At 38.6% G+C, this 19,325-nt stretch overlaps 9 protein-coding genes across 10 annotated transcripts; 6 read left to right on the top strand and 3 right to left on the bottom strand.

Moving 5' to 3' along the window:
- Nucleotides 1-12: 12 nt before the first annotated feature.
- On the bottom strand, nt 13-1,882 carry LOC132200706 (eukaryotic translation initiation factor 3 subunit M). The gene is made up of 6 exons (XM_059626375.1): nt 1,725-1,882; nt 1,317-1,594; nt 1,046-1,264; nt 714-979; nt 328-471; nt 13-274 (listed from the first exon to the last, which is right to left on the bottom strand). The coding sequence occupies exons 1-6, from the start codon at nt 1,767-1,769 to the stop codon at nt 81-83; spliced, it is 1,146 nt and encodes a 381-aa protein (XP_059482358.1). The 5' UTR covers nt 1,770-1,882; the 3' UTR covers nt 13-80.
- On the top strand, nt 1,865-2,993 carry LOC132200707 (succinate dehydrogenase assembly factor 2, mitochondrial-like). The gene is made up of 4 exons (XM_059626376.1): nt 1,865-1,977; nt 2,387-2,523; nt 2,583-2,746; nt 2,800-2,993. Exons 1-4 carry the CDS (start codon nt 1,921-1,923, stop codon nt 2,907-2,909), a joined length of 468 nt encoding a protein of 155 aa, XP_059482359.1. The 5' UTR covers nt 1,865-1,920; the 3' UTR covers nt 2,910-2,993.
- LOC132200705 (guanine nucleotide-binding protein-like 3 homolog) lies at nt 2,982-5,411 on the bottom strand. Its single transcript, XM_059626374.1, has 10 exons — nt 5,250-5,411; nt 5,085-5,192; nt 4,604-5,029; nt 4,287-4,547; nt 4,148-4,235; nt 3,916-4,096; nt 3,712-3,857; nt 3,599-3,658; nt 3,290-3,545; nt 2,982-3,235 (listed from the first exon to the last, which is right to left on the bottom strand). The coding sequence occupies exons 1-10, from the start codon at nt 5,266-5,268 to the stop codon at nt 3,044-3,046; spliced, it is 1,737 nt and encodes a 578-aa protein (XP_059482357.1). The 5' UTR covers nt 5,269-5,411; the 3' UTR covers nt 2,982-3,043.
- Nucleotides 5,412-6,127: 716 nt separating this feature from the next.
- Nucleotides 6,128-10,893, top strand: LOC132200738 (poly(A) polymerase type 3). The gene is made up of 14 exons (XM_059626413.1): nt 6,128-6,288; nt 6,572-6,675; nt 6,745-6,918; nt 6,977-7,070; nt 7,126-7,290; nt 7,342-7,446; nt 7,498-7,648; nt 7,733-8,150; nt 8,207-8,377; nt 8,435-8,599; nt 8,654-8,714; nt 8,966-9,109; nt 9,363-9,530; nt 9,638-10,893. Exons 3-14 carry the CDS (start codon nt 6,746-6,748, stop codon nt 9,683-9,685), a joined length of 1,863 nt encoding a protein of 620 aa, XP_059482396.1. The 5' UTR covers nt 6,128-6,288; nt 6,572-6,675; nt 6,745; the 3' UTR covers nt 9,686-10,893.
- A 169-nt stretch (nt 10,894-11,062) lies between these two features.
- LOC132200509 (C-type lectin domain family 4 member G-like) lies at nt 11,063-12,954 on the top strand. Of its 2 annotated transcripts, none has more exons than XM_059626014.1 (10): nt 11,063-11,177; nt 11,232-11,293; nt 11,362-11,535; nt 11,588-11,714; nt 11,771-11,911; nt 11,977-12,045; nt 12,104-12,140; nt 12,245-12,306; nt 12,360-12,471; nt 12,534-12,954. In XM_059626014.1, exons 1-10 carry the CDS (start codon nt 11,088-11,090, stop codon nt 12,758-12,760), a joined length of 1,101 nt encoding a protein of 366 aa, XP_059481997.1. In that variant the 5' UTR covers nt 11,063-11,087; the 3' UTR covers nt 12,761-12,954. The 2 variants fall into 2 exon arrangements, with proteins under 2 accessions (XP_059481997.1, XP_059481998.1); XM_059626015.1 differs by having other exon boundaries at nt 11,783-11,911.
- A 190-nt stretch (nt 12,955-13,144) lies between these two features.
- LOC132200020 (cytoplasmic 60S subunit biogenesis factor ZNF622) lies at nt 13,145-14,494 on the top strand. Its single transcript, XM_059625178.1, has 3 exons — nt 13,145-14,075; nt 14,132-14,242; nt 14,300-14,494. Exons 1-3 carry the CDS (start codon nt 13,234-13,236, stop codon nt 14,409-14,411), a joined length of 1,065 nt encoding a protein of 354 aa, XP_059481161.1. The 5' UTR covers nt 13,145-13,233; the 3' UTR covers nt 14,412-14,494.
- Nucleotides 14,495-14,944: 450 nt separating this feature from the next.
- LOC132201222 (uncharacterized) lies at nt 14,945-16,874 on the top strand. Its single transcript, XM_059627210.1, has 5 exons — nt 14,945-15,036; nt 15,117-15,714; nt 15,766-15,955; nt 16,010-16,303; nt 16,356-16,874. The coding sequence occupies exons 2-5, from the start codon at nt 15,126-15,128 to the stop codon at nt 16,663-16,665; spliced, it is 1,383 nt and encodes a 460-aa protein (XP_059483193.1). The 5' UTR covers nt 14,945-15,036; nt 15,117-15,125; the 3' UTR covers nt 16,666-16,874.
- A 20-nt stretch (nt 16,875-16,894) lies between these two features.
- Nucleotides 16,895-18,483, top strand: LOC132201228 (box C/D snoRNA protein 1). The gene is made up of 7 exons (XM_059627222.1): nt 16,895-17,028; nt 17,115-17,296; nt 17,408-17,502; nt 17,564-17,734; nt 17,802-17,959; nt 18,018-18,142; nt 18,199-18,483. The coding sequence occupies exons 1-7, from the start codon at nt 17,018-17,020 to the stop codon at nt 18,426-18,428; spliced, it is 972 nt and encodes a 323-aa protein (XP_059483205.1). The 5' UTR covers nt 16,895-17,017; the 3' UTR covers nt 18,429-18,483.
- On the bottom strand, nt 18,438-19,216 carry LOC132201231 (prefoldin subunit 4). The gene is made up of 2 exons (XM_059627225.1): nt 19,057-19,216; nt 18,438-18,986 (listed from the first exon to the last, which is right to left on the bottom strand). The coding sequence occupies exon 2, from the start codon at nt 18,975-18,977 to the stop codon at nt 18,564-18,566; it is 414 nt and encodes a 137-aa protein (XP_059483208.1). The 5' UTR covers nt 18,978-18,986; nt 19,057-19,216; the 3' UTR covers nt 18,438-18,563.
- Nucleotides 19,217-19,325: the final 109 nt, after the last annotated feature.

Genomic DNA, 19,325 nt, shown 5'->3' on the forward strand with positions numbered 1-19,325 from the left:
AAAAACATAACATTTCCAAGAACTTACAACATAACCAGGCTTTATTAAATCAAGAATCTTAAATACATATTGGAAATCGCTTACTGCTCAGCCTGAGCAACTACCACTTGCTTCATGTTGTCCTGGATCATGTGGAGGTTCGACTTCCATGAAAGCAGTAAATCATTCAGCTGTTGCCACTGCTGTCTTCCAAACGTCCTGTGCATTGTGCTGGACACGTAAACTTTCTTGGCCGACTGGTCCATACGAGCTCGCACCAACTTTGTTTTCAGTACTGAAAAAAAAATACATTAACTAGATTGCCGGAGAAAAATGATACCGAAATACCTTCAATTACAAATGATTCAACTTGTCCATCCTCCAGCTGCAGCTCCTGCTGGATTTTGCTGAAGCTCATTTCGCTGCTGCTCTCAGCCAACTGCATGAAGGTCAGTAGCCGCATTTTCTTCATGTTTTGCTCATGATTCAGCCCTAAAATAAAAATAATTATATAAATTTATCTCAAAGAATATAATATATAAAAAGACAAAAAATAAATTTAAAATGTCGCAATTCTTATGGCCACGTATCTAAAACATAAATACGAGCCAGTACGAACCGCTTTTAATTTTCCAAGATTTACATTTCCTAGCCCAAAATAATAAAGCGAGGAATTGTCAAGATCCTGGTATTACTTTTTAAAGAGTGAAAAAATATTTTCTTTTTCTGTGCACCTTGTGACTGGACAAATTCTTTGTGGTCTTGATAGAACTTCAGATAGCTAGGTAGTTTTTCTGACACAAATATTGAGAGCAAATCATGAATCAGTTGTCCTTCGAGAAATCTCACAGGCTTCAGAGCAAGAAGCGGATCCAAAAGGAAGGTGCTTGGATCGGCCAATGCAGCCAAGATGCACCTCTGAGCATCTTCTCTGGCTTGAGATGCGTTTTCAGATGTGTAAGTGCCCAAAAGCTCCACCATTACTTTTGCAGCTTGTTCACTACAATCGAAATTCAAGAAATTTAACATATAATATTAAAATTTTGATTATATAAGTACTCTATACCTCTGGTTGCACTTAAGAAGAACATCGTGCAGGAGTCGAAGGAGCTTCTGCATTTGATCGTTATTGGGAACACAAGTTCCAAATTGAGTTTTCAGCTGATCAACATTGTGGAATACAGATTTTATATGCTCTGGCTGTTTGGCAGCTTGGATCACATGACAGTAGACGTGATAGCGCATAGGACTACTCTCTTCCAGAGATTGGAACAATAGCCACAGCCTATTAATTATTAAAGTAGTTTTCATGTGCAAAATTGAAATTGAAATTATACGCTCTCAATGTGATGGCGCTCAACTTTCCAGTAGTTGCAGCTTTAGTCAGTTTTTCGCAAAATGCCAAGATGAGATTTTCAGACCGGTCATTGGGAAGCTGAATTAGAATAGAAACGATGCTGTTCAGTGTTTTTTCCACATCCGACTCGGAAGTGTCTTTAAAACACGAGTCGCAAACGCCAATGATCTTATGCAAATCGTCTTCGATGCCCTTCGGAGATTTTTCTTCAGATATTTCCGCACCCAGAGTCTTCATGTAAGAACGAAGCTCTTGCGCCTAAAATTGAAAAAGGAAAAATTGAATAAATCTTTCAAAAATTTGGACGAGACGTGTAAACATAAGGCCAGGTAGTTTTTGCAGGAGTCCTTGCTTTCCTCATCTAAGGGGGGAAGTTGTGGAAATTTACCTGCTCCTCGAGAGATATGTCAATAAAGACTACAGGGACGCTCATTTTGACTGACTTGTGTGCTGAAAAAGGTTAATTTTTAGTAATTTTTGAAAAATGCCGAGGATGCCGAGTGACACGCCATGCGGTGAGGTCGAAAACAGACGACGATCTAAAAGGGGCGTCACCGAAGATTGAAAAAAATAAATATTGAAAAATGGCGCTCAATGGCAGGATTTTGCTAACAGCAGCGAGGAATTTCGCTAAATTGCAGGTAATATTTGGAAATTAGAGGCGTAAACGACTTGTTCCAAGTAAAGAAAATTTTAAGTTTCAAACTTGCACATTTATCTTTCAATCCGAAACTGCATTCTCTATAGGAACATCAAAAAACCTTTGCCTTACGTAACACTTCTTTTTGTATGTAATTTATAAAAATAAAAAATGCATAATTATAATGATTGTGTTACATATTAAATAAAGTTTATAACAACAAAATATATATTTAATTTTTAACAGAAGCTAAAAATTATACATATTTAAAACAAGGCCTTATGTGTGTATCAACATCGAATACATAACTTTTTAATTTTTATTAGTTTAAAATTTTCTATTATTCTTTAATCCTAGACAAGAACACATTGTGTACATGAAAAAGAAATTGTAATTTTGACTCTTTACAGTATCGAGCTCCCATTAGAACTATTGTTTCAACGACTCCCAGACTCACTGATATGAAGGAACCAGACGACATCAGAGAACCCTTCATTCCTCCTTATCAAGAAAAAATTGACGAACCTATCAAGATGAAGAAAGCACGGTATATTAAATTCCGCTTTTATAAATATTGAAAATTTTGAATTATTTCAAACCCAACAGACTCCTATACCAGTCCAGGAAAAGGGGCATGTCTGAGAACGGCCTTCTTCTGAGCACATTCGCAGCAAAATACTTGGAACAGATGGACGAAAAAACTTTGCAGGATTACGATCGTCTAATTAACTTACCATCAAACGATTGGGATATTTTCTACTGGGCCTCTGGTAATATAACTTTAATGCAAAATATTTGCAGCATGCAAATAATTTTTTTCTAGGTGTGAAGCCAACACCTGCCGAGTTTGACAATGAAATCATGAACAGGTTGAAGGAGCATGTCAGCAACAAGGACCGAGAGGCAAGGCTTCACCAGCCTGCTTTATATTAAAAATTAGCTGCGCATTTAAAATCTAATAATGTTGTAAATAGATCGTAGATATAACCTATTAAAATAACTGTGTTATAAAATTAATATATTTGATAAATTTTTATTGATAGGAGGTTTCTCACATTTAAATAAGTTCACTCCATCTTGTTGGACAATCGCGCTTGTCTCTTCTTATCCTTTTTGGCCTTCTTAAACTGCATCTTCTTCAGTTTCCCGACCTTCAGGTTTCCCTCCAATTCCATTGTAGGGTCAGCCTTTTCGCCCTTTGCACCGGCCTTGCCCTTCCTCCTTTTTTTAGTCGCCACGACTCTCACTCTCTTAGCAATCTATATAATTTTTGAATTAGTGTTATTATGAATCTAAATTGTGTTTTTCTTTACAAGTTCCTTTGGCTCATCATTTTCCTCCATGTCCTCAAAATCTTCATCCTCCTCTTCATCAACTTCGGCCATTTGCACCTCCGTTTCCGTAGCGATCTTCGATAGGTCGGGAAAAACTGCAGTGACAGGACCATCCGACGTAACAGGCATGGCACTGTCAGGAGCAAGTTTGCCCAAATTGTTCATGGTTGTTTTCTCAACACTGGCAATCTGATTGATGTCAAACTCTTCGGCCAGTTCTTTCACAATTGCAGAGCTGAAATTCTCATTTCAATAAAAAAAAAAATTTAATTCATTTTTGTTACGAACCTTATGTGTACGTCTTCATCGGTTTCTTCGGGAGGAAGGACGTAGTATTTGATTTTACCCCTAAATATCAAACTTTGGTATTTTTCAAATTTAAAGAATAATTAATTATTTACGTATTCCAATCATGGATGAGTGTCCTGGCAGCTGCCCGTGCGTCGGGAACGCCTCCCTTTTTGTACCGACCCATTGCCTTAGCCATCAGGGCTAAGAAATGGTCCGCAGAAGTGAAGTCGTCGTCAATGTTGTAAATAGATTTCAGCTAAAATATGTTTGACATAAATATTTGAACTTTAACGATTTTGATTAACAAGTTGTACTTGGTCCTTGTTAGCCCTCTGCAGAATTGCTTCGGCAGGTTTGAAGAAGTCCTGCAGATTATCCAGACGAAGAGCATTTTTTAAGGCAATCGAAGCATCAGACATGTCTCCGGTTGCAAAGACAATTCCAGGACTGTCCAACAGCTTGACCCTTGAGTCCAGCTGAACTTGTTGCATGGTCCTTAATAATTTAATTTAATTCACATTCATATCATCTAAAAATAAAACCTACTTCGTAATTCCTGGAAGAGCTCCAACGTTGCAAGCCTTTGCCCTTTTGAGGCTGTTGATTATGCTGCTTTTTCCCACATTAGGCAAACCTAGTGAATAATGGTCTAAATATGCAAATTTTGGAAATCGTAAAAACTGACCAACGATGCCTACAGTAATGGCTGTCTTGATGTCTTTATTCCTGCAGTAATTAGCAAGAAGGCTCATCAAGAGTTCAGCACCAACACAGGGCGAACCTTCCATTTCGGCTTGCGTTAGTGTGGACACCATTTTCCTCTTCCTTCCTCCACCAGTGCTCAGTTTCTGACCTTGCTGCTGAGTACTTGCCTTAAAAGGTACAGTTGGGAAGCTGCGTCGAAGATATTTCAACCACTGGTTCAGAATTTCTCTCGGAACCAAATCTTAAATTTATCATCATATAAATTAATTCTTATTTCATTCTGAATATAAAAATTACCAGCTTTGTTTAAGACAATGACCAATTTCTTGCCGGCGCCTTCGACAACTTCTTTCTCCACAGTTGGGCATCGGGTGCCCAAAGGATCTCGAGCATCAAGAACTTCCAAAATGACATCTGCGTTGTTCAAAACTTTCTTGAACTCTTTGTAGAAAGCTTTGACCGACGTGTCTGTAAAGATTCCGGGGAAGTCTGTGTGCTCGTTGGTTTCCGTTTCGTGTTTGCTGTTTCTTTGTTCAGCGCTGTTCACCAAACCCTCGAGTCCACCCTTGGCCAAAATTTCCTTTTGCTTACTTCTCTCTTCCCTCATTTGCTCTCTTTTAGCTTCCTTTTCCTTTTCTTGGAGCGCCTTCAGCGCCTCAACCTCAGCGATAATTTTTTCCTTGAATGGGCAAATATTGGGAATCTGCACTGGTTTTCTGTTGACTACAATTGAAAAATTAATCTTCCATTAATGAAAATTGCAGACTTTAATAAAAACCTTTATTGTCCCTCTTTTTGGCTTCCTTTTTCAATTTCTTGTTGTGTTCTTTGACCCTTTTCTCAATCTTGTACCTTTTGCTAGCTTGGATCCGTTTGCTTGCTTTCTCTGAAATAAAAAAAGGAAACATGAATATAGTTCGTTCTTGCAGTATTAGAGGCTTACTTAAACACAATTTCGCCATTTCAACGGAAAATGAAATCCAACAAGAGCCAGAAATTAAATAGAACTCTCAAAATCGTCGAATGAACCGGAATAAAAACAAATTGCTTCCTCCACAACCACGTGGTGAATTGTGCTGGTGCTGGTGGTACGATAACGATTGCGCAGCCCCCACAGCGCAGCGTTAACAGCAACTAAAAGTCCTGGCCTTGGCATGCAAGAAAACTTTTCAAAGCCATGCGATTGAGGACTCTTCTATTTTTTTATCGTGGAGTCGTCAAGAGTCGTGGACCGCGAAAAGGTTGCCAACGTAAATATTTTTGATCTTATTTTCTTAAATGTATAGGAATAAAAAGAAGTTCCCGATTTTTATTTATTATAAATCTTAATTGATTTAATAAATCAATTATATTTTTTTCTCTTGTAACGTTCATTACTTTTTAGAAAGTGGTTAATGTTAATTTAAAATTGATTGCATCAAGTTGGCAATGGTGTGCTTTGGTGCGGGCTGGGTTGGGCACGGGCGGGCACGGGCAACAACACGGGCGAAACCTCTTTGGGTGAAACTTGTTGGGTGAAACCGGTGAAACCAACAAAAAGCGAGAAAACCTGTGGTGACGTTTATTAACGGAGTTAAGAAAATAATTAAAAACAGGAAATTTTAAAACAGCGGAAAATAATTATTTAATTTAAATATTTCATTAAATTTTATTGCTTATATTAAATCAATTTGATTGCAATAATTTCCAAAGAGAAGAATATTTAGGTTAGTACAACATTTGCGAGCTATCTCCTTTATCAACAACACTCCAAGTAATGCCCCGCTGGCCCTTGGCTGGCCCCGCCCCTGCAACAATTCACAAAATGTGATTTTTGCTTCCAAAAATGAACGCATGAAGAAGTCTTGTCTTGAAGCGCCATGTTTAGCGTTTAGCTTTTTGGCAGTTGTTTTCCTTCAGTCGGTGTTACGAAATTCTATAAAAATTTTAAGCAACTTTTGGCAATAATTTCCGTAACTGCGGTCCCCCGTTCACCAAACATGGTAAGCAACCTAGATTCACTCAGCGGTAATGCAGATTTCATGCAAATTCCTTCGGAAACTGCGCTGAAAATCCGGATTGAAGTTTGGCGGTTCAAGGCTTCTTGAAAGTTTGTTTGGGAAAACACGCCATCAAAACAAAGCGAAATTTTGCATACGCAGCTAGATTATATTTTTTCTGGACTATTCTTGTTCATCATGTTGTTGTACTCAAAACTTCAATGTTGCTAACGCCGCCCTTTATTTTTATTAAAAAGTAGACGTTATTTACGAATCAAATTTTCAGGAGCCGACCATGTCAATAACGGTATGTAACGATGAGAAAGTGACTCGCTAAACCCGGCAGCCAATAACATGTTCATGAAGTGCAACGGCCACAAAGATTGCCAGGTACATCCATTGTTTGAAGGAGTGCTTGCAGAAATTTTTGATTGATAAAGTCCTTGCCACTCCTGGCAGAATGTCGACAAGCAACTCCCAGAGCCAGTCTGCCTCCCAGCAGAAGACTCTTGGCATGACCTCTGCCATCAGCCAAGCCCTTCCCAAGGCCATCGACCTCCAGAGAACCAAGGAACTGGAGGAAGCCCTCAAGCCCTATGATGTGTTTGAGACGGAGGCGGAACTCGACCATCGGTTTGTGACTGCCAATAACCACCTGGTAGATTCTTATGATTTCACGATTTGCTTTCAGAATGCAAATATTGAGCAAGCTCAATAATCTGGTCAAAGAATGGATAAAGCATGTATCGATACAGAAGAACATGCCCCCAAATGTTGCAGAACAAGTGAGGATTTTATTTCAAAATTGAAAACCTTGAGACTGAAATTGTATTCAAACAGGTTGGTGGGAAAATTTACACATTTGGTTCTTATCGGCTCGGGGTGCACCAGAAGGGTGCTGATATTGACGCCCTTTGCGTGGCTCCTCGTCATGTAGAGCGATCAGATTACTTTTCATCATTCTTTGAACTACTCAAGGCCCAGCCCGAAGTTTCCGATCTCAGAGTAAAAAATCACTCCAACTCGTATTATATCCTTCAAATTAAAACATTTTAGGCGGTTGAGGATGCCTTCGTACCTGTGATCAAGATGGAATTTGATGGAGTTGAAATAGACATGCTGTTTGCTCGGCTGGCTCTCAGGGAAATCCCCGACGACATGGTATGTGAAGTTAATGTTTCAAGTTTGAGTAATTTAATTGGTTCTTTCCAGGATTTGCACGCCGACACTTTGCTGCGGAATTTGGATCAAAAATGCGTGAGAAGCCTTAACGGCTGTCGAGTCACAGATGAAATCCTTAGACTGGTCCCTGACAAAGATTCCTTCAGGTTGACCCTTCGCGCTATAAAACTGTGGGCAAAAAGTGAGACAATAATAGTGTTATATATTTAAATCTTTTTATCAAATAAATGAACATTCTTTTTAACTTCTTGATTTCTTTTTCCAGGACATGGTATTTACAGCAACGCTTTAGGATTTCTAGGTGGTGTTTCGTGGGCCATGTTGGTGGCTCGAACTTGCCAACTCTATCCCAACGCAGCACCGGCCACTCTCGTCAGCAAATTTTTCCTTGTATTCTCACAATGGAAGTGGCCGCAGCCCGTTCTCCTCAAGCAACCCGACTCTGTCAACCTTGGGTTCCCTGTTTGGGATCCTAGAGTCAATGTGGCTGACCGCTTCCACCAAATGCCCATCATCACTCCTGCGTACCCACAACAAAATTCGACATTCAACGTGTCTCTCTCCACGAGGACCATCATGCAAGAAGAGTTCAAAAAGGGTTTGCAAATCACCGACGACATAATGCAGGGAAAGTCCACCTGGGATGCGCTCTTTGAGCCTCCAAAATTCTTCCTCAAATACAAGTAAGAAATCCTGCAGCGTGACGCCATGGAAATTTATGCGGAATTTTAAATTTTAGGCACTTCATTGTTCTGCTTGCCTCTGCGAATAGTGCAGAGGATTTGCTAGAATACACCGGCTTGATTGAGTCAAAAATTAGGCATTTGATAGGCAATCTGGAGCGAAACAAATTCATCACCATTGCTCACATCAACCCAAAAAGCTACTCACCACCCGAAGATACAGTTCCGTAAGTTGCTGAGCAAAAATAATCATGTTTGAAATATACTTATTGCAGTTTTCATAGGGAAAAATTCTGCAACATGTGGTTCATTGGCTTAGAGTTTGCGAAGACCGAAAACCTAAACATAGACTTGACTGTTGATATTAAAGCATTCACTGACATGGTTGATAGGCAAGCTCAGAAAATGGGAAAGGATGGTGTAAAGATAGATGCTAAATACGTAAAGAGGTAAAGTCTAAATTTAAATCCTTATGCATATGTGCTTAAGATGTTTTTACATAGGAAACAACTCAACCAGTATTTGCCTGTCTCAGTGACTGGCGCTTTGAAGCGAGAACGAAAGGTATACGAAGATAGTCTTATCGAAAGATAGTCAAGAATATTACTAGTCTCTTGTTAAGGCCAATAGTATTTCATTAACGTCCCTGTTGACTGATATAATGTTAAATATTCTCAATGAAATACATGAAATTCTATTTTTCGTCTCCTCCTGTGTGCTGATTTTTTTTACCTTTGTTTATTTCATTTTGTGGCCTAAATGAATTAAAAATTGCGTCAGGGGAACCTTTCTCAAATTTGGCTCTCTTTGTTCAGTCAAGCACGAGTTTGGTGAATTCTCACCTCAATGGCAGCACCGACAATGCCAATGCTGCATCGAGTCCGAGCCCAGCGAAACGAAGAAAGTCCGAGGGCAGCATCGACGGTCCGATCACAAACAATCGTACTGGAAACGGAAATGTGAGTTGCATGGGCTGCAGCGCATTAATAAATCATGGTTTGGTGAAAGGTCAAATTAAGAAGGTTGGTGGATGGTTCATTCCCGCTAATTTTATCTCGGTGCAATAGTGAGATGCTTTGCATGTACATAAAAATATAGAGAAATTATAGCAAGAGTTGTTTCAAGCGGTTTAAGCCTTTCCCAGGTAACTTCCTTTTTTAACCTGAACCTTTTGCTTGGTTGCACAAAACTGACCCTTTGTCACACCCTCAGGGCAACGGCGAACTAATGGTTTTACGCGGAGGCGACGACTCCAATTCCATCTTAGACGACTCGTCCAACTTGTCCCTGGTACAGGAGTCGCAGGATTTGAATGGACGTCCCCTGGACTCGAGCATGGAAGCAGCCGCCTTGGCAAGCGTTACTGGCCATGCAGAGCAGGTGTGATGCTGTCGATGGGACGGAATGTTTAAAAAAAATCATTAAGCTCTGACTCCCCGCGGCAAACAGTAACTTGCTCTGAAATTTTCACTAACATATGTTCGCAGCAGGCCAGTGAGCAGCCGGCGGCTAAGGAGGCGAGTGTCTGTTCGTAGTTGGTAAGTTTGGATTTCAGGAGGGTAAAAGACACCTCTGGACCCTCACTTACTAATAATCACAACATTCAAGTGACATCTTGTGTAAATATCACTTAGTTTCGGTGTTCAATGATTTTAATCAATTGCGCCTGGGGATTTTCATCTAGATTTTTTTATCGGAGGAAAGTTGACGTAGGCTGAAGTATTTGCGGCATAGATAGTGCGGCTGATAAATTAAATATTATTTCAATTTTTTTAACAAATGGAAGAATTGTCTTTTGTTTTACTGATAAGGTCAAACTTATACCATTATGATCAACATAGCCTGCGTCTCTGTCATATTTTTTTATGAGACCTGGCACCTTTTAATATGCAAACTCGGCCAAAACGCAATCAAGCTGTTTATTTTTCCACTGCGACTGTTTCTTGTAATTTTTCCAATCGGGTTTTAATTACGTACTGTAGTTTTTTTCTTTTGCAGCGTTGGCCGATGTACTTCTTGTAATTTAGTCGCAATCGGAAATGAATCGACAGACAATTATAAATAATGAAATGTCTGTCTTTGGAACTAGCATTTTCCAATTTTGATTTGGTGACCTATTATAACGTTTGAATTTTTTATCATTAATGTGCAATTTGCCCTGTCAAATAGAAAAGAATAAATTTTTGACCATCATAACAGGTCAGAAGAATGGAAAGTAAATTGTTCGCATTAATTCCTCACTGGACAGGTTCAAGAAAAATAAATCAATGTGCAGACAAAGCATTCATTCGAAATGCCGCGACGGGAATTTAAATAGGGGTGTAAAAGTAATACTTACAATTAATTATCAACCGATCGCAATTATTGCACATAAACACTTGAATAGTTGAAGATTCCGTGACAAAAATTAGCTGACTTTTCGTCGTTTCATTTTTTTTATAAGTGTGGTTGGAGTTGTAGAGATTTGGCCACTCATTTGTAACCATTTTTAAACGACGCATTTTATTACGATAAATGAAGAAAATATGGAAATGTAATAAAAAAAAAATGAAATAAAAAATATATGAGAAATGTGTGCATGTGTCTTGAAGCCACTTAAACTAATCACTGCAAGATGTGCAAATCGACACACGAATATTCATTACTCTAGAAATTGTACGATGTATCATTGGTTGGTTAACTATAGTGTCCTCTATGTAACCATTTTAATTCAATAAAGGTACCAAATTCCACAAACACCAAATCTGCATCTTTCTTCCAATAAAAAAACTCCTTTGAATTATTAAAAAAAAAAGTTGTCAAAAGGCTAGCAAAACTTCTTTAGCCACTCATGACAGTCCCAAGGCAAACAGCATGCCTTCATTATTTATGACTATTGGTTAACATTTTTTTTTATATGAGTATATCTCGTATCCACGCAAAGCATCAGTCGCTAAGATGATGAAGACTGGAATGGTCGAGCTGGGTGAAATTTTGCTTATAGCTGTTATCAAGTTCTGCTTTGTTGGTGCTGACGTCGGGCCATTGGTAAAATCTAATTTTTCAACAGTCGAATGTATAAAGTTGTACATATAATTGCAGGAATATCATCCTGATTTTGATACTGATGTCTGCCAAATCACGGAGCACTTGTTAAGTGCGAGGTTAATATACTGAAACTATTATGTATTTTTTTTATTAATTTTTCAATTTTTTTTATTTCTATGAAAAGGTTAAATGAGCTGGCGCACATTAGTAGAAGGTTTGCAGGCGCCGTCGTTGAATTGCAAACGAGTGAAAAGCTCTCGGCGCTGCTGGAAGATTTTCGGAAAAGTTTGCCGTCGGATATAAAATGCGAACAGCAGCGCCCTGCACCAAACAATGCTGGCTGGTCTTCAGCCCATAAGTAATTAAGATTTTATAGCAGAAACAAAATGCATCAAATTAAATATAATAAGACCAAATATTGCTGGAGTTCCTGAAAAGTGGTCAGCAATGACAGAAACCTGGACAACTCAGAGAGCACCCAATAAAGAGCAGGGTTCGTGGTCAGCACCTGCTGAGATGGGATCTGGAAATTGCGAGGTTTTCTTATTTTTTTACGTCCATGTTTCAAATTGATTTTTTACATTTTTTATAAGAACATGATGCAGTTGATGTTAACTAGAGGAAACGAAATTTTGGAACATGTGCGTTTGCTCAAATCTAACAGCGAGCTGATTCGCTCTGAATTGGAGAATATAAAGTCTAATATAACGGCTGATTTATATACAGAAATAGAGGTAAAAAAAATTGAAGCAAAAATTTTAGCATTTACATAAACTATTTTCAAATAAAATATTTTTAGCTTTCCAGAGGAAAGCAAGACCAGCGACATGCAGCTTTATTGGATAAAATAGAATATCTTACAAAAAAGGTAAAATTTGATAAAAAAAATTTGTCTTGATTTCAATACTCTTAATTTTTCTATAAAGGTGGACCAATTTAAATCCGGTACACAAATATCTCAAGGTAACATATTTAGGAAAGTTTTTAGAGAGAAAAACCGAAACAATTATTTCCAAATAAAAACTTTGAAATTATAATATAATTTAAAAAAAAAACTTTCCAATTAGGGCCTACACAAAATTTAACAAAGACGCTTGAAAATGGCAAATCGTATCTCTTCACTGAAAAGGTATAAAAACTCAAATGATTTATTTTTTCATCTTAACAAATTATATTTCGCAGAAATTTACCTGGGACGAAGCTAATAAATATTGTGGCTGTCAAGGATTGAAACTGGCAATTTTGAACACTATGGATGACATACAAATTGTGTCTGAAGCGGCGCCTCACGCAGGTCAGTGTGCCGCCAGCGTTACAATGATTTATTATATTCAATGCAAATTTTAATTAATCAAGATTGGTACCACACTTCCGGCACTGATATGAATCGCAAGGCAGGTGAATTTTTCTGGCACGACGGAGTAAAAATCAAATGGCATCTCTTCACGAGCGGCGACCCAAATGACTTTAAGGACGGACAGGAAACATGTGTCTTTGTTCGCAGCTCTGTTCTTTGGGACTACGCCTGTTCCTACAGCACTTACGCTGTTTGTGAAAAGCAACAAGAATGTGAAAATAATTAAGAAACAAAACAACGACAGCCAATAAACAGATAATCTTAAAATAATTAATATGATCAGATAATTTTATGAAAATATAAGAAAGAAAAAATTTGTATCACGCACAGTTTTTATATTATATTTTTACATCATTAATTTAAAATTGTTTGGTGGTGCATTTTGAATACATAGAATATTTAGAATAAAATTCGACCTTAAATATTTGGATGATTCTTTTATTATTATGTACTATCGCTATTGTAAATAATAGTATAAAATACAAAAAATAGCAGATTCATAAAATTTCCGCCAATCTTAGGCAAAAAAATCACCTCGTCCCGCTGCTCCAATGAACGCTCTCGTGACGTCACAACGTGTGGCTTCAAAATGTGGGCGTGTCTTTTGCTTGCCATGCTTGCAGCAGTTGCAGCCAATCTTGCAGCTCTTGTTGCTTGCAGCAGCGGAAATATAAAATTAAAAAAATCACATCATCAAGCATGGCGGCCGCCTTTACGTGTATTTCTTGCCGAGTGACCTTTCAAGACTCAGAAATCCAGCGTCTGCACTACAAAACCGACTGGCATCGGTACAATCTGAAGAGGAAGATCGCCGAGCTGCCACCCGTGACGGCCGAAGACTTCCAGCGGCGCGTCCTGCAGCACAGGGAGACCGCCGAGAGCAAACAAGAGGATGTGTCACTCTATTGCGAACCGTGTAGAAAGACCTTCGGCAGCCAGAACGCCTTCGACAACCACCTTCAGAGCAAGAAGCACAAGGAGGCCGAGTACCAATACGTCGCCACTCAGTCCGAAGAGTCTTTGGCGCCCCTGAAGCAATCGGCCAAGGAGGAAGTTGAGGACGTCGAAGAGGTGGACTCGGACGAATGGGAAGACCTGGAGATTGAAGTCAAAGACTGTCTCTTCTGCGAACACCACAGCTCGACCATTTACAAGAACCTGAAGCACATGTCCGAAGCACATTCCTTCTTTGTTCCCGACTTTGAGTTTGTCTCCGACCTTCGGGGTCTGATGGAGTACCTGGGGTCAAAGGTCAAGGAAGGCTTCATGTGTCTGTGGTGCAGTAACAACAACAAGGCCTTCTGGTCCTTGGAGGCCACGCAGCAGCACATGCGGGACAAGGGTCACTGTAAGGTCAAGCACGAGGGAGAGGCCCTAGCCGAGTTCATCGACTTTTACGACTACACAACCAGCTACCCTGACAGACCGGAGGGCGAAGAAGACATGGAGGTGGATTTACCTGAGTTGGATGGCGCTGACTTCCAGTTGACGTTGCCCTCAGGAGCCACTATTGGACATAGATCACTTTTCAAATATTACAGGTTCCTATTGTGCTATGTAGAATTGAATTTAATGAAATCAATTAATTTTCGTGCAGGCAAAGTTTAAATCCCCATGGACCCTTGGCGCTTGTGAAACCAGCGAAGAAGTATTTGGCCAACTACAGAGCCATAGGTTACATGGAATCGTCTAGAGAAGCGATTGCGAAGTATCTTAATTAATGAAATTTAATGCATTTGTTCTAATTTCATTCTATTAATTTTAGGAAAACCAAGGATATTCAGTTCATGAGGAGAGCGCAGGCCAAGCTCAATATGAAAATTGGAGTTAAAGCAAATAAGCTACAGCATCACTTTAGAGCTCAAGTTAATTTCTAAGCCTTCGACGGTGAAATTTTTGCTGTTATTACATTATTTTTAATGAAAGTCAAATAAACTTTGTGACTGAAGGATAATTTTTATATTTTGAATATAATTATTTTGCGTTTTGTTAAGGCAGATATTACATATGCTCACCAACAAGATGTCCATGCAAATCACTGTTCTAGAAATATTCTGTAGACAATTTTATGTAGGTATTTTTATTTGGGCGAACGTTTAACAAATGACGCCTGAATAAATTAATTATCTCTTCATTAAAATTTGGGTAGTTAATACAATAAGTTTCTTTTTAATAGTACATAGATAATTGCTTAATATATTTGAATATTTGGTGAGTTTCATGAGTACATATATAATTATGCTTTCCTTTGCTCAACATATATGTCGACCAACACAGTAATAAGTTGTTTGCTTGGAGCTTGTTTTAGTAACATAATTAATTCTTTTATTTGCGTACGATTCAGGATGCCGAACACTCGAACGGAGAAATTCTCGCGCGCAACGCAAGCGCTAATTTTGTCATGTTGGCTACCCACAAAAAATTTCCACGCCCACTCACTCACACCACCGTTAAAAATAATAACAGAAAACAGATTGAAGATTTTAAAATATCAAAACAAACGTATGTAGAGTCAAGCTTTTTGAATATTCTGTGGAATTTTCAATCAAATTTGTTTATTGTTTCATCATCTGCCTGTTCAGATCTTTGTCATGTCGTCACAACATCGGCCTAGGCAGGCTGAAAATAGCAAAATCTCTTTTCCTATCGCAGTGAAGAATTCAGATGGACGCTATATGCCAAGTGTCGAGGGTCTTGTGTCATTCAACAAGGCCAACGGGAATGACGAAAAAATAGACATGACCCTGCACCTGTTGCTGAAGAACAAGAAGGAGCAACAACGCAGCCGGAGTTTGCCTCGGCAAGCTCCTCCCAGCAAACGGTTAGACAACGACTTGCGTGAGGCGCCCATAAAACTGTCAAGTGACAGAAGGCACAAAAAGGATGTGTCAAGAGAGCAGCCACAAATTTCTCGCAGGACGTGGAGCAAGATCTTGAGCGAAAGTGAGCACCCTGCCTCGTACATCCAAGTGCTGCCTGAGAGAGACAACCATCATCAAAGCCACCGCCAAAATTTAGGACATTTGAACACGGAGAGTGAAAGAAAAAGACACGGGTATGGGGAATCGAACGGTGACAAAACTTCGGAGACCGATGAAGTTACCTCTCTCACAGTGTTGAATCCAGTTCGGACTTTGCAGTTCTTACTCGGGGAACTTCACTCAATAGTAAAACCCAAAGGTTGATAATAAAAAAATCAGAATGTGAGAAAAATTAATTGAAAAATTGTAGGAGAGCGAGAACAAGCTGTTTTTAGGATGATTGAGGATGTCGTAAGTCGTCTGCCAAATGATTCCTCGCCTTTTTATGAAAAGCGCCAGCCTGAATTCTTCCCTAACGAGCAAGCTCTGAAACATCCAAAAGACCAGATAAGCAGGACTGCCTATGAGATATTGAGGAAGGAGCGAGACGGTTTGCACAGGTAATATTCACTAATACTGTCACTATCTCATTGTATTCAATTACAAAAATTTAGCAAACTTGACGAGAAATGCAAAACTCATTTGGCACTGGAGAGGAAACTAGCCACTGCTGAAGCCAAAATTGTCAGACTGAAATCCGAGAGGCAGGAACTGCAAGAAAATTACTCAAAGATGATCGAGGAACAAAAAGCGCTGATTGCCAACTTGCCTACTTTGAATAAACAAAACAGCTTGAGCAAAAATCTTGAAAACCATCTGGAAAATGAACTCAAGAAGGCGCACATCTACATTGCTGGCTTGGAAAAGACAAACAGAAAATTGCAAGACAAATATAAGGCCAAATTTAGGTAGATAAATTTTACCAAATACAATTTTTTATAATAATTACAAAAAATTTAGGATCATACAAGACATATTGAACAACGGTCTTGATTTCCAAGCCAAGGATAATCCTCGTTTGACTGACGTCATTGGTGTTTCTCCCCTGGAAGCTGAATCCCTCGATTACCCTGAGGAAGAAGTAAAAGTGCCAACCAGAGGCATCCAATCGTTTGTCTCAAACGAGATTCAAGCAGATGTTTTGTCGACATCCTCAGTGGGGCTCGATGCCCAAAAGTACATTGACAAGGTCATGATGAACAGTGGGTTGCTAAGATCAGACCAAGAGCATTTATTCCAGTCATTCCACTCAATTGCCGACAGAGAATGAACTCTTAACCAATAAATTAAAATTGTGTTTGTGTACAATAAAATTCGGAAAACTTCTATAATTTATAAATTCGTAGAAAATTAAATTTAAAAAATCTTAATAGCAATCACATTACATATGAATGTTTCCAGTTGTTCAATTTGTAGATGAACATTAATTTACATTTAAGAATAAAATTTTCGTGTGGTTAATCAAATTTTTAATCTCTACATTTTTGTTTTGTTGGCTACACTACCTAAGCTGCCGCGGAGGAGCAAGAGCATCACACGTGTGTTTATTTTATGGAATTATTGAAATTAAACTACTTTTCAAAGAATAAAACGTAGCAGTGAGATATCAGATCAATGTGGAAATGGACAGCAGGTAATTGACTTGCATCATCTGCTTGTTATTTGTTATACGTCATAAATATTTCTTACACTCACTAATGTTGATGTTCATTTCTGCAGGCTCGGTGTTTGTGAAATTTGCAACTCTCTGCCAGCAAAATACACTTGTCCTGGGTGCGAAATCAACTCCTGCTCTGTAGCTTGTGTCAAAGAACACAAAAATTCGTATGGGTGTGATGGATTGAGGAGCAAAACTGCGTACAAACCTCTTTCGAAGATGAATGACATGGATCTCAAGAGTGGTGAGATAAAGTTTAATGTTTAATTTGATGATTTTTGACATTTTTACTTTCCAAATTGCGTATTAGGAATCTTTAATAATTATGCGAATTGTTACTATTTTCATAATGCAGATTATGGACTCTTAGAAGAAATTGCCAGTTCTGCAGACGCCTATAGCAGAGATCCAGCCAAACGAAAAGGAAACAGACCGGGGGATATCCCTAAGGTTTTATTAAAACTTTTTTATAGTCCTTACAATAGTTAATCGGATTATTTTTGTTATGTAGCTCTTGCATTACCTGAGAGAAGCTGCCCATAAAAGGGACATGAAACTTTGGTTCATGCCTTCGCACTTCACTAGAAGGAAAATCAACCGGAGTTATCATAACTTTAAAATAAGGCAAATTGAATGGACAGTCCAGTTTATCTTCCATATTAGCAAAGGAGAAAACAAAGTGGTAATTTCTCACTGCAAGAAAACCTTTTGTAAAATTTTCGAAATAAACAGCTTTGTGTGTTTTTCAGGCGATAGCAAATAAAATAGCTGAATCTACAATGTTGAAAGACTGCGCTCAAAATATTTTAGGTCAGGAAAAAGGAGACTGGGTTGATGGCTTTGGTGCAAAACTGGATTTTTGCGACATGTTGTTGCAAGCAGAAAATATCAAAGATGCTAAAAGCAGGTATTGTTATTGAATTTCTTTCAGAACAATTAATTAAGTTTTTATTTGAATATTTCAGATTTTTTAAAATGGATCCAGAGAAAACATTGCAAGAAAATCTGAGGGGACACACCTTGGTTGAATTTCCCATTTTTACGGCAGTGCCGCAAGAATTTACTAAAAGTTTTAAGCTGGTCACTTTAGGTTTGGTCTTTTTCTTTTCATCAGGATATATAACTGATTTGATCTTAATTTCTTAGAAGAGGCAAATAAAGAAATTATTGGTATGATAGAGGACCAAAAGAAACAGGCTGAGAAAATTACAGATGAGATGGATGTTCTGCCCGCGGCTGACGGACTAGTTGAGGAGAGAGCTGAATCAGAAAGGAAAAGAGCCAGACTGGATATCCCCGAGTACAAAGATATTTGCAGAATTGAAGAAGAAAGTGACGAAGAAATGGACATAGGTGGAAATTTTTTTAATTTGTAAAGCAGTAAATAAATGGTGAATTAAATTTAATTGAACAAATTACATACTTAGTATAGTTTGATAAACATTGAAATTAGAACATTTTTTAAGAGAATTAAGTTGAAACAAAATTTTTAAATTAGAAAAATTGATGAATTAGTCGTCATCGGCCTCCAAATTAATATTGTCACCAAACTTGGCGTACAACTGGGTGCGCAAATCACTCATTAGTTCTTTTGTGCTTTCCATGCCAGCTTTGATTTTCTCGATGTCGTTCTCCAACTTTTCCTTGGCCTCAGCAAGCATGTCCTTTGTGCTCTCCGGACTTTGCAGCAGGAAAATATCACCCATGGAGTAAGCAATCTCCTCAACTTCACCGAGGAGCTCAACCTCGTCTACCGCCTCGACTGCCTCCTCCAGATTCTTCTTATCGTTTTTCGTGGACGAAAGTTCTTCCTTCAGTTCATCGAGGCGTGCATTGAGCCGTGCGAATTTGTTGATTTTCTGCTGCTCCTCGAAAGTGATGTGCACCTCGCTGTCCGCGCGGACAGTCGACTTTGACGACGCCATTATCTACTTCTGAAATATAAATAACAATAAAACATAAAGCAACTCGTAAAAAAGTGGAAATTTATTGGAATTTTCGTACCTGACACGAAACACGTCAAGAACAAGACACACACGTGAAAATTTGTTTTGAATACGGTTTTCAGTCGTCCAGTCTTTCTTGCTTTCTGCCACGCCCACTTCGTCCACATTTTAGCGAATCGGCGATCCTTCAAGAGCCGCCTTGTTCATCATCGGGCCACATCATACTTTGTACGCCAACAGTATAAAGTTATCAAACAGAATAATTATAAACTATTGGTAGCATTCTCCATGTACATATTTTCTATAAAATAAAATTTTTTTATTAAA

Source organism: Neocloeon triangulifer, unplaced genomic scaffold, assembly GCF_031216515.1.
Source record: "Neocloeon triangulifer isolate White Clay Creek 2 clone unplaced genomic scaffold, ASM3121651v1 ptg000014l, whole genome shotgun sequence".
Lineage (NCBI taxonomy): Eukaryota > Metazoa > Arthropoda > Insecta > Ephemeroptera > Baetidae > Neocloeon > Neocloeon triangulifer.